At 46.8% G+C, this 13566-nt stretch overlaps 1 protein-coding gene across 10 annotated transcripts in view; it reads left to right on the top strand.

The window, feature by feature from the left end:
* Positions 1 to 10670, top strand: part of HUWE1 (HECT, UBA and WWE domain containing E3 ubiquitin protein ligase 1) — a 1403674-nt gene extending 1393004 nt beyond the window's left edge. For all 10 annotated transcript variants that reach the window (XM_069209338.1, XM_069209335.1, XM_069209339.1 and 7 more), the window contains one exon: positions 9256 to 10670. In XM_069209338.1, the coding sequence (XP_069065439.1) occupies positions 9256 to 9358 (103 nt within the window). In that variant the 3' untranslated portion in view covers positions 9359 to 10670. The remainder of the gene's footprint in view (positions 1 to 9255) is intronic.
* The last annotated feature ends 2896 nt before the right edge of the window (positions 10671 to 13566 follow it).

Raw genomic sequence — 13566 nt, 5'->3', positions numbered from 1 at the left:
TCTCCCTGCCAGGCCGCAGAGAGGTTAACCACTACCTGTGTCCACCTGCTCAATAAGCTGGGCCTTACATTAAATCCGGACAATCCGCTCTCTAGCCAGCCAAAAGGATAACATTCCCAGGGGCTACCCTGGATACAATGCTCAGCAGAGCATATCCCACTCCAGAAAGTTAAATGAGATTGATAACTCTGGCACAACCAGTGCAAAAAAGTCACTTTCCATTGGCCTCTACAAGTCCCTGCTAGGGATGATGTCATCTTGCATCTCTCTCGTTTCATTCTTTTCCCTGAGCATGTCGGCTACAGGAAGAATTAATAATTCCCTTACTATCGTAAGCAAAAGTTTCATTTTTTTTAAGGACACAGGGCGCAGATTAGGCTTTACTTTCCTTCCTTTTATTTCTCCAGCAGCTTTAAAGGCAAACTAACTTTCCCAGAAATCCACAGGAAAGAACTACAACAACCAACCAATCAAGAACTACAGGTACAGTCCATATAATACGCTCCCTCCGTCAACAATTCCTCTTTCTTGACGCAATAGGAGAATCCTCACACATTATTCGCTCTTGGAGGAGTCATTGCCTGAAAAACAAAAAATAAGAACAAATGTAACGTGACCACAATCAACTGGAAAAAAATCCTCATTCAAACTCTTAACTTCATCTAGACAGTTCTTGACAAAGGTCAGCAATCAGAAGAAAAAACATTGCAACTCCATGTCAGTATACCAGCAATTTTACTGAAGCTTGAAAGAAAATAACTTGCATCAAACCGCACATCCATAGAGAACTGACAGATGACAAGAGTGCTGGTTCCTTGTTGAGATGGAACGGGCACCCATGTTTCAGGGTAGAAATAATCCTCGCCTCCATGTCCTTAATAGAATTGAATCTTTCCGTTATAATAGCAAGGAAAACTTTCATTCTATGTCTGGACCAGAAGCGAGGATTATGCTTGTTTAAAGCTTGTCCACCGCCAATGTCGCTATATCAATCCCCGGTTTAAAATAAAACTGTTTAAACATAGAGTCCGAGGACTAGTTGAAGGAAGCTGGCCTGCTGTGTTGTGAACACCTTTGGTGTTTGCACCTTATGTCTAGGAAGCCAGAGCTCTGTAAGAGTAGCTGTGGATGAGCAGCCAAAACTTATCCAGGAAGAGTGTATGGCACTTGCAGTACCACTGTAGTCACCCAGCAACTTATCACACATGAAAGGAACCACACAATGTTGCAAAAATAAAGGTACTTTATTACAGTAACACTAAACTAGATTGCTTAAAGGCAGACCCCCAACTGAAGGTAAGTACACACTTTATACACAGTAAGTATGAGAAATAGCATCGAAAATAACCAGCATTGGCAAGAAATAGCAGGAAATAGTTAGGGCCCTATAAGGGGAGCTAAACCATTTACTAAAATAGTGGAATGTGAAGTTAGGTCCCCCATCCAAGGATGTGGAATAGTTAGGGAGCAGGGAGAACTTCGGACCCCCGAAAGGTGAGTACCTAGATGCCCCCCAGTGACCAGGAGAACAGAGGTAAGTCACCTGGTCTTCCCAAAGACTAACAAGGGGACTTGGAAAAGGAAGATTGCAAGAACAGGACTAGTCCAGTGGAACCAAACAATGGATTCCGGTAAAAGAGGACCTGCAAAGGAAGGGGACAGAGTCCAGTCCATGCAGGAGTGTCCAGGTGGTGCAGGGGCCACTACCCACCCTTCTGAGTATGAAGATCCGGGCTGACGATGGATGATGAAGGCCAACTGTGGAGCCCAGGAGCTGAAGAGGAGACCCTGAGGTCATGCAGAAGCTGTCCCATGACGGTTGCAAGGTCACAATTGGGTCAGGAGGACCACCAACAAGCCTTGGCAAATGCAAATCTGTGCACCTTAATGAGCAGTGGAGAGTGCCCAGTTAGCATTCCCCAAAAAGATGACCGCACACTGAGCCCAACCTCACATTACCTCAGGAGAGAGCGTGGCACCCAAATATTTTGCCCCTTCTGCTAGTTCTAGGATTTTGGTGAGAGGGCCCACTACATCCAAGAGTTTGTCTTGGCAGGATTTCCAAAACCTATCTATTCCCTTTTTGTGATCCCGAGCATGTATTTGGAGGAACGTGGCCATGCATGCATTACTTTCTGAGGTCAAGGCAACATTGTCTGACAAAGAGGGGTGGGGGCACTCCGCCTGGAGCTTTGCTCTAACCTTCTTCTCTGTGGGCTTCCTGAGACGACTAGCTACATATGACCCTACCTTATCTGAGGGAAACCATTCGGCGAAATGGGTATGGACCAAGACCTCTGGGCCTAGCATATCCAAAGGTTCACTCTGTCCCAGCAGGGAGTCTGAGCCTAAAGAGGCCACCACTGATGATGGGCACCAAGGTTTAGAGGGCCCAGCTTCATCAGTGGAGTCACCAGGAGAGTCATTGCCCGCATCCCTGGAAGGCAGGACTCCCGAAACCTCTGCCGGGTTGCATAAGGCATCTGCAGAGGCAGCCAGAAGTGTGGAAGTGGATCGCTCTAAAAACGCTTGCTTTATCCTGTCAAATGTCATCATGTCAATGCAAGACTCCATTCTGGGCTTAGGGGCATGGAGCGCTTGTTGCTCTGAGCCCCTTAGTGTGACCTTAGATAGGGACTGAATCCCCGAGAGGTTCAAAGGCATCAGGCTGGTGTAGGCTTATTGCAGGAGTCTCCTCTCAAGGGGTTCTATGGCTGAAGCCACAGCATGGTGGATAGAGACGTCCATCGCTTCGCAAAATTCATTGTCGATGGGGAGGACTAAAATGGTTGCCTCCTCGTCAGTCATCTGCTGCCTGCATGGTGCTGGAGCGTACCATTGAGGAAGTATAGCCTTAGGCAGAGCTCACAATATACAGGACCCAAGGTGGGCATTGAAAGGCACTTACAAAGTCGATTTTGGGCCCCTAGGGGTGCTGGGATGGACGCAGGAAAAAACAGTAGAGAACCCCCCCTTATGAGAGAATGGCACAATCACCGGCATTTAAAGGGTAAAACCCAATTAGAAACTTTTACCATGCCTAAGGCACTAATGCATGAGGGGTCAAGCCCCAGGGCAAACTCCCTTTGACAATATGGGAAAGCATGCCTAGGCCCAGCCCCAGAAGTGGCTGAGATGCAGAGCCCTTGCAGTGTCTTCTGATGGATACAGTGTATTACAGACCCTTATGCTGGGTGTCACCGCTTGTGAATTACTGACCCCAAACCCGGGACGTATAGGCTTCCAGGTGCTCTTGGAGGCAGACAGAAATTGTCAGCGGGGAAGGCGTCTCTCTAGTAATGTTCTTGAAATAGACGTGCTTTCCCAGTGGCATACTGAGACACGTGTGTTAGAAGCTCCCCGCCCTTTAGAGACAATGAGCCTCAGCAGATCCCCAATCAGGTTATTGAGAGTGGAAAAAACGCCACGAATGAAGCAGTGGGCATGCTCCCTTTGCCAAGGACATCGCAGACCCTGCAAACAAGGTACAGAATGTCGGTAAAGAAAACATGCATGAACGCTCAGACACTTCTTTCTTCGCTGGAGCAGGAAAGAAAGAGGATGTGTCGACGGAGAGAGCATGTTATGTGAACTGTATCAGTAGTTCTTGATTGGTTGTTAGTTGTAGTTCTTTCCCGTGGATTTCTGGGAAAGTTAGTCTTTAAAGCTGCTGGTGAAATAAAGGAAGAAAAGTGAAGCATAATCCTCGCCTCCGGTCCTGACATAGAATTGGGTAGACAGTGGATACAAACAGGCTCTTTCGACGATCTAATCCAAGTGATCCCGGGCATGAATGCTGCTTTATCCTGGTGGACTAAAAAAAAAAAAACATTTCAGTAGGTCTGACCTTCATGCCCCAGGCTTCTCCACTGGTTATCACCACAAAAGCCTCCTTAGAGGGTTGGGGAGCTCATCTGCAGGATCTGCTAGTCAGTGGCAAATGGTAACCCTCTCAGCTACTTCTACACATCAGTCTACTCGAACTCAAGGCAGTACAGGTAGCCTTGAAAGCCGTTCTTCCCACAATACAAAATATGGTGTAGCTCATCTGCCCGGACAACACCACAACCATGTACTTCAACAACAAACAGGATGGCACAAGATCTCACCTGTTTTCCCAAGAATCTCAAAAGATTTGGAAATGGTCGATCCATCACAAAGTGCATCTGAGAGCTGAACTTGTCCCTGGGAAGCAGAACGTCTTAGCAGACACTCTGGAGCAGAATGAGAACAGTTTACCCTGAGTGGGAGATGAGTCAAAGTCCTGGAGAACATATTTCACCAATGGGGCAAACCGAACCTAGACTTGTTTGCAGCATCCCAGAACCGAAAATGCTGGTTCTACACAACGTTGCAACCGGGATCGAGGTGGAATGCGTTTACGATCACATGGTCTGGAATCCTTGCCTAAGCTTTCCCTCAGATTCCTCTCTTACCAAAAGTTCTCATGAAAGGTGAAAGCGAAAGCCTGAGAATCAATGTCAGCTCTGAAATGGCCACACCAACACTGGTTCACAGAGTTACGCATCTCAGAGTGAAAGCACATCCAACTCTAACCACTTCCCCCCTCTGCTGACGAGCTAGAGCCAAGTACTGCACGCAGATTCCAAATCCTTGCACTTAGGTTGGCTCCTGAATCCACAGGCCACCCTAGCAGCTGGACAGCCGACGTCCCATTGACTTCAACTGGAGGTTCTGACTCAATTTCACCTCTATGCACCTGGGTTCCCTGGTGTAAGTACTCCACTTCTCTCGGTATCCACAGGTGGAGGTGCTCTGGAACCTTCCTTGTCCCAACAGGTTTCCTCGGGGTCCTCAGGGAAGGGTCCGTCTCCAACCTATTTTTAACCACGACAACCCAATTTTCATTCTATGGACATGTGAAGCTAGGTAACACCTCTGCACAGAGGCTCTTTGCAAATACCTGCTACTTACCTCTGGTGTTCTAGTATTTCTATTAACTTGTATTAATCCTTTTTTTAGTACATGGTTCCCCTCCTTCCCCCTTCACCCCCCACCCCCAAATAGGGGCCCATGTTAATTTATGCTTCTTCCTACCTGTTAAGTATATTTTTGTGCATTTATATCTCTGGTTAGAAGATATACCCAAGTTAGGTTATTGCCTGTGTGTCAATAAATACTTTATTTTTTAACACTTGGTGTGGTTCTTTTTTGTGTGTCAATCATTGGCTGACTCTTTGGTTATTGCAGTTGCTTTACAACCTCTCTGTTAAGCCTCTGCGCTCTCTACGGCTACCCTTTAAGGGCTGTGGTTATTAGAAATCCCTAACACTATCACTAAGGGTTGCATGGACTCAGTGCAGGGTGCATCATCTGTAGGTGTACATCATATACTGAGCCAGCCTCCTACAGTCACCAACTAAAACAACAGGTTTCAAACCCTGTAGGGACTCCTGCAAACAGATGTCTGACACATATCCCCACCTGGTATGCCTGCGTATCTGGGGTCTAGGCAGGACTCGAAGACCTGTGGACACTGAGCATCGATAAAGGCCATCAAGGAACACAAAGGGAAACTTAACATTGCCAAGCATAAGCAAACCTAATGTAAGGACAGCTCCAGGCCCGCTCCATGTCAAGGTTCGATTCCGAGCTTGACCTGTTCCCAGAGTTGACAAAACCGCTCCAGAGTCTGGTCTTCCTTGTGCTCAGTCCACAGGTAAGAACACGAAACGGGGAAAAAAAACTGAAGTGGTGTTCTGCTCATTTGGGCCACTTGCACTCACCTGAGTAAGCTTGAGGGCTGTGCCAACCATCCCGATCCTGCTCTCGAAGTCTGCCTTGGACACCACCGACAGAATCTTGCGGGCCATAGGCCTAGCATAGCCGTTCACCACCTTGTATGGATGCGCTCAACTGGATTCTGTGGCAATGTTCAGCCTTTTGTGATGGACATGCCCTTTGATGGGACGCGCCTGTTCAGGGACAAGCCTGACTCCTCCTTCAAACATTTAAAAGAGTAGAGCCACTGCTCGCTGTCTGGGCCTTTTTTCACCCCACGAACTGCAACATTTCCAGCGTACCGTTCGTGGCTTTGGCAGGGGCTTTCCTTACTGCCAGCCTGTCCAGCCCCCTCAGGGAACCCAGCAGTTTCACATACTGGGTTTCCGTGACCACGCATGCTACCCAGTCCACTCCCACCCCCTGTAGTCTTACCTGCCAGACCTCTTGGGGCCACAGCTACTTGGTGGGAGGCAAAAGCCACTAATTCTATCTAGGTTGGCAAGCAATCACAGCGGACAGGTGGGTCCTACAAATAGTTTCAAAGTATAGGCTTTACCCTTTCTTTCTTCCCTGCTGCACCTTCCACTGTTCACACAACAACCGACGGGGGCACATCTCTCCATTTTGCAGCAGGAATGGCAGCCCTTTTTGTTAAAAGGGGCTGTCGAGAGTGTCAGTGGCAGAAATAGATTGTGATTGTTAATCCCGCTACTTTCTGGTGCCTAAAAATTATGGAGTCCTATTTAAGACATGCTCCCTTTCTGCACCTTCCTCAGGTAGGAAACGTTCGAAAAATTCACCTCAGCCATGGTCTTGTCTTCTCTGGATGGTAGCGTCAACCTTCATCTTCCTGCCTGCCCTGTAGAACTAACTCCAGGTCATGATGGAACAGGAGCGTTTTCAGCTCGCTTTGGGTGGGTGGGGCCGGGTCAACTTTATAGGGCATTCAGGCTATGAGACTAAAGACCTGCTTCCTGCTGGCTGCAGGTGGTATATGCGGGCTCTGTAGTCTCCGTGGACCCAACGTCAAGGGGTCCTCTCAGATCACGTCCAGATTTTGACAAACTGCAGAAGGTCTGCAGTAGTGGTTGCTGGACCGTGATTGGGTCAGCACCAGACCCTCTCCATTTCCTACTAAGTTATCAGTGGTGACTGATGCATCAGTTTGTGTGGCCATCTGGGAGAGTTGGAGACCATATGCCTCTGGTGTCTGCCAGAGTCCTGACTCCAAATCGTCTCTTTGGAGCTGAGGGCTATCCGCTTGGTGTTGAAAGCCTTGCTTATATCCATCAAGTGGAGTCTGATACAGATGCACACGGGCAAACCCACTACCCTGTGGTACTGCAACAGACTGAGCAGGGTGAAGAAACAGACCCTGTGCCTGAAGGCCTTTTGCCTTGGAAATGACTGAACCACTGGGTAATCTTCCAGGTGGTGAACCACCTGGCTGGCTCATTGAATGCCAAGGTGGAGGAGCTCAGTGTTTGGTGTCTTGTGGATCATAAGTGGAAGTTAACACCCAGAGATGGCGCAGGGTCCCTTTTGCGAATGAAGACAACTTTGGTTAGATGTGTTCGCCCCTGACAAGAATGTGCAATGTCAGCACTTCTGCACTTGTGAGTTTCCAAGTTGTATCTCGCTCTGAGACACGTTCTACCTTGAGTGAAACTCTGGACTCCTGTATGCCTTTCCACTGATTAAATTCCTGCCCTGAGTTCTCCAGAAGATCAGGGCAGACCAAGCCCAAATCATCCTAATTCTTCCGGGTTGAGCACTGAGAATGGTATCCTGAACTCCTGGGCTTGTGCATTTGTCCTCCGATCAGGCTGCCCCTCTTGGCGGGTCTGCTGTCGCAGCAGCCAGGCCATGCACCTGAGCCCTCGCAATCTCTACCTTCACGCTTGACCTTCCTACAGAGGCAGTTAATGTCATATTGGCAGCCTGGTGTCTCTTGACAAAAATGGTATACTCAGGTCGTTGAGATACGTTTTTAGTTTGTGGTACAGCACCTACCAGATTTATCACCTCCACCCGAAACTGATTGAGATCATGTTATTTGTGTTATCTCTTGCGCTGGAAGGTCTTTCTTTGGGCACAGTTAAAGGTTGTCTTACGCCCCTTTCAGCTTTTTTATGTTTGCCTGCTCAGCCTTCATTGTTTGTCACCAGTTGTGATGCGGTTTTTTAAAGGGCTGCCGCATATGTTCTACACCCCACGTTCCCTTTCTCATTTTGTGCTAAAACTCAATCCAGTCCTTACTTATCTGATGTGCACTAGATTCAAGCAGATCCATAGCTGGTCAAATTGAGTCTTTATCATCAATACTGTGTTCCCCTTTGCTATAACCTGGGCACGCTGTGCAAGTGAGCTTCAGGTTGTTAATCCTCTCTACAGAACTTTCTTCCCAGACATGCTGGTTCTGTGAACTAGGGCATCCTTTCTGCTGAAAATTGTGGAGCCATTCCATGTCAGTCGCCTGTCTGCATTCTGTGCTCCACCTCACCCCTCTAAGGAGGAGGAGAGACTCCACCACTCAGACCCCAAGAGCACTGAGCTTGTACGTAAATCGTACCATAGAACATTGGGTGGGCAAACAGCTCTTTGTTGGGTTCAGAAAAGCAAAAGAAGGCAAGACTGCAGAAGGGGACCATCTCACACTGGATTCTGCTCCGCATTAAAATGTGCTATACACTTGCGAAGAAGCAGCCTCCAGAAGAACTGCAGGCTCATTGTACCTGGGCCAAACCTCCTACCACTGCATTAGCAGGTGAAGTCCCTATTCTGGACATTTGCCAGGCAGCCACATGGGTGGCCTTCCAATGGAGCATTATTGTCTGGACAGTCTGGTTTGACGAGAGGGGCTTTTTGCCTGCTTGGTCTTGCAGTATTTTCTGGTTTCAGTCAGTTTACAGATCCTCCTCCAAATAGGTATTGCTTTGGTATCTTTTAAAAAGGTGCGGGACAGACTGTCTCGAAAGCAAGCAAAATGTTAGTGTGCAGAAGTGGTGCCTTTGAGGGACTGCACTTCATTTCTGGAGCAGAACAGTGTTCGTGCAGGGCTGCATGCTGCCACCTTCTATTGCACAGAGGTACTAAGAAAAAAGTTTCCAGATCCAGCCTGATGCCTGGGGAATATTCAAAAGGTGGGCAATTTGCAGCTTAGTGGAAAGAGCATTCCAGAAGGTAAGTAACTTGTACATTGTGAGATCAAATTTTTCAAGACACCTTCAGTACCAAGCCTCTAGATGTCCAATAGTGCTGGAAAAAGAATGGGGAAGGCACAAATTAATAATGTTTCTGAACTTAAACACATGGTTGATTCTTGTAGACAAATTACCTGTCTTTCCTTGGACATAAAATGCCTTAGCTTCTAATTCAGCAGCCATAGACCTCGTTAAGATAGCCACCCTCTCTGATGTTTCCTCAAGCTAGATGATTTTGGGCTGTTGCTGAATCCATACTTAGTGGTGCTGACTAATATGTTTTTCTCTTGTTCTCCTTCTCTCTTAGCTTTAACCAGCTGGATCTTCCAGCCTACGAGAGTTATGAAAAACTTCGCCACATGCTGCTGATGGCTATCCAGGAGTGCTCCGAGGGCTTTGGTCTAGCTTAAGGAGGAATCTTGCCATCGTTAAATAATCTACTGTTGGACTCTGGGGGAGAAAAATTCCAAACCAAGAAATGAAAAGCCTGTGTGTCCCGCCGACACTGCCTGGCTGCCCAAGAGCGAGGAGGAGGCAGGTGTCACTTGGGCCTGCCTGAAACTACCTGCGTGCAACAAGAATCCAGATCTTGGAAGGACTGTCCACTAAAGGACTCAACCTTTGATAGGGATGAGGGGAGGGGAGAAACAAAATTATATATAAATATATATATATTTTTTGTTCTGTTTGCATTTCTTAATTTTTGCTTGGAATGTGTTGCTGTGCACATTTAATGATTAACAAAAGATACTTTTTTTTTTTTTTTTTTTTTGCGGGACAAGCGGGGGCTTGCTCTCTTGTCCTGTCGACAAGATGAGGGAAAGTGAACACCAATAAAAAGCGCTGTTGCTGAGCGGTCACTTCTCACTATGACATTTTTTGGGTTTTATTTTCTAGAACGCATATGCAGATCACTTTTCCTGTAAATAAATAAAAACTCAGAAAATGATTATCTAAATGGGAACACTTCCCTTGCCCCCCCGCCCTATTCCTGCGGCAGACTTGAGGTTTTTTTCTTCCTAGGCGAGAGGTTGTGAGGGGTTATATAGAGGGTGTCAAGAAGAAAAGCAGGAATCATGGGACGTCAACAGGGCACCGAACACCAGACCGATGCTGACGATCTTTGTGTGGGTTTTCTAGCAGCAGAAGTTTAAGGCGCTGTTGTGGTGCGCATCCGGAAAGGGGCGGGAAAGGGCCTATTGAAAGCCTGTATGTATAAAAGAAATGTGTACATTGGTAGACAGTTATCCAAGTTTTTTCCCTCCTCCCCCCAACATATTTATTTAGTGCGATATATTTTTTTTAATTTACAAAGGTTTGGATTAATCAGATAATGCTTTGTTGTTTGAATTTCATTCTTAAAGTGGGGGAGAGAAAAAACCAGATGGAATAAGTGACAGGCATTTTCTTTGCAGGTTTGCCATTAAAGGGTCCTTTCTGCTAAAGTTCTCTGTGTGGACGCACACTTTCAGTGGGATGCGGCTACTCATTGCTCTTGTTCCTACTTTGGATAAGAGCAGAGAGCGGCCAGCACACTCATGTCAATTTTAGCCATTTCAGAGGAGAAATGAAACAAGCAATTCAATAAAGGTTTAGTTTGAAAGATAAGGAGATTGTCATTTTTGTACTTTTGTACATGTACAACAACATTCAGGTATTGGAAGTGTACATTCCTCCTTTCCAAGTAGTGCTTCTGCCCATATTAAAGTGTTTTGCCTTCTATGCTGTGCACTACATAGTTATTTCAGCGCTCTTGAATGTTGCTAGAGGTATTTGGCAGTTTGAATCATGCTACCCTATCTTGCTTCCTACATATGTGCAGCCAATGGTTCAGAACACGTCTGAGGGCCTCCGGCAACACACTAACATGGGGCATACAACAGTGCTGCCGGCTTAAGACTACATGGCAGTGCAGATTCATACGTGTCTCTTTGCTTTACTAATACTGAAATAATACACTTCGTGCCACTAATGGTCTGGCAGTTTAAATTGTTTCCAACAGGTGGCATGTAGGGCCTGGAGAGAGCTGCAAAGAATTTTGACTGCTCTACTCAGCATTTTATTCCTGTTTTTGTAGACCTAAATACCTTATTTAAGTGAATACCTAAACACCAAATAGTGAAAGGATGACCCAGTGGCCCTCTTAGTCATTGATCCCATTCCACAGCTAGATTGCAATCTTTTGGGCCTGCAGGTAGGATGAAAGCAAGCTTTGAAATGTCTCTTTAAAGCTATTTCAAGCAGTGTGTGTGAACATGTACTTCTGTGCTTACACTCTGTAGGGACCAAATTCTTCTGCATAGCTTTCTAGAGCTGTGATGCCCTGCTTTTGTTTTTCTCGAAAGTCCTGTCCTTTTTTCACTGAGCCCACAGTGTTTACCCTTTTTCTTAGTGAAACTAGCTACCACCCTGTCAAGGCACACTGTTGTGTAAACTTCGACTTTGCTTTCCCACCCACAGGTAACACAAGTGAACTGTGTTCAAAGCACCAGCGCAGAATATGATAGACTGGTTACTGTAGCCCCACAGAACTCCACCCATTTTTTAAGTCGATTTGATTTTTTGGGGTTACTAGAAATCCCATAAAAGGGATTATGGGCACCGTTGTAACGGAAAAAAACAATTTAGTTATTCACAATATCACACACCCTGCACTAAGAGGAGTGAATCCATTTCTCAGTACATCTAAAATAGTTACACAGGGTATCATAAAAACAGCAAGAAGTCACATTGAAAGAAACCAGAATAAAATAAACATTTCTGACATGGTTGGAATGTCTTCTAAAACCTAACACCCTAAAACCTACATCTATCTAGTACACTAGGACAGCATGGAAAGCAGAGCAAATTGCAGTCTAGAGTTTATTAGGGAGAAGGGATTCACTGCATACCTTGTTGCAGCAACACCTGTTATCAGGGGATGCTTGAAGGCAGTATTACCTGCAAAGAGCAAACAAGCACTGCAAGAGCAGGCTTCCTCCAGCACTTTGCTTTATCGGCAACAGGTGAGATGTAGCATCTTTGAAATGTGCTGGCAGTAGGTGACTGTCTCTGGCTGAACCTCATGCAATACTCTGGGCAAAGGACCTCTCCTGACAAGTGGCAATCCGTGTATAATCTTATCAGAGATTGGAATGTCTGACATAAATTATGTACCTCAAGGTGTGCAACTCAGATGTTTCCTTATGAATATTTAGGGTGAAAGGATGTAAATTCAAGCAACACTTTTTTTGTTATATGCCTGTATTTGTTTTTATTTGACCTTGAAATGGTGACAAGTAGACACTTTTCCCCAACTGATGTCGCCTCAGGCGTTAAATCTGTCAGTAGCTGAATGACTTGGCAGTTACACAGTTCAAGGTCAGACAACATATGAGTCCGATTGTAGACTGGCCAGTGATTCTGCATCATTAGAGGAAAAATGGTAAGTGCCATTACCTAAGATGGATTCAGGACCTTTGTAAAATAGTCAGTCCTTAAAACGTTACATCATCCCTTCCTTATACGTCTGAATGTGACATAATGGGTGTAGTCAACATGTAGGGATTTAGCTAATTGAAGTGGGAAATCCATGCTTTTAAATTACTAGGATATGAAACACCTAAAGGCTTGATACATATCAAAACAAAATATACAAAAGAAGACGTGCCATAGCCTTAAAAAAAAGTAACGTGTGTGTATGTGTGTATATATATATATATATGTTCGATGGCATGTGTAGCTGCAGATACACATGCTGTGCACATCCCGCCATCTGGTGTTGGGCTCGGAGTGTTACAAGTTGTTTTTCTTCGGAGAAGTCTTTTCGAGTCACGAGACCGAGGGACTCCTCCCATTTCGACTCCATTGCGCATGGGCGTCAACTCCATCTTAGATTGGTTTTTTTCCGCCATCGGGTTCGGACGTGTTCCTTTTCGCTCCGTGTTTCGGGTCGGAAAGTTAGTTAGAATCTCGGAAAAATCGTCGGTATTGTTTGCGTTCGGTATCGGGTTAGTTACAACATATCGACACTGACTTTTGAAGAGCTCCGGTGGCCCTTCGGGGTTTTTTCGATCCCCCATCGGGGCCTGGTCGGCCCGGTCACGTGTCTCTTCAAGGCTGATGGAACGGACCCCATTCCGCTTCTGCCCAAAATGCCATAACAAGTATCCATATACAGATCAGCATCTGGTCTGTAACTCGTGTCTGTCTCCAGAGCACAAGGAGGATACCTGTGAAGCCTGTCAAGCGTTTCGGTCAAGGAAGACACTAAGGGGGTCATTCTGACCCCGGCGGTCTTAGACCGCCGGGGCCAGGGTCGGCGGGAGCACCGCCGACAGGCCGGCGGTGCCCCGCAGGGCATTCTGACCGCGGCGGTAAAGCCGCGGTCAGACCGGCAACACTGGCGGTCTCCCGCCAGTGTACCTCCGCCCTTTTGAATCCTCCAAGGCGGCGCAGCTAGCTGCGCCGGCGAGTGGATTCTGACCCCCCCTACCGCCATCCAGTTCCCGGCGGTCCATCCGCCGGGAACCGGATGGCGGTAGGGGGGGTCGCGGGGCCCCTGCAGTGCCCATGCCACTGGCATGGGCACTGCAGGGGCCCCCGTAAGAGGGCCCCTACGAGTATTTCACTGTCTGCT

The sequence above is a fragment of the Pleurodeles waltl genome, chromosome 10 (assembly GCF_031143425.1).
Source record: "Pleurodeles waltl isolate 20211129_DDA chromosome 10, aPleWal1.hap1.20221129, whole genome shotgun sequence".
Classification (NCBI taxonomy): domain Eukaryota; kingdom Metazoa; phylum Chordata; class Amphibia; order Caudata; family Salamandridae; genus Pleurodeles; species Pleurodeles waltl.
Note: the sequence above shows the minus strand (reverse complement) of the source record. Positions and strands in the feature narration are given on the sequence as shown.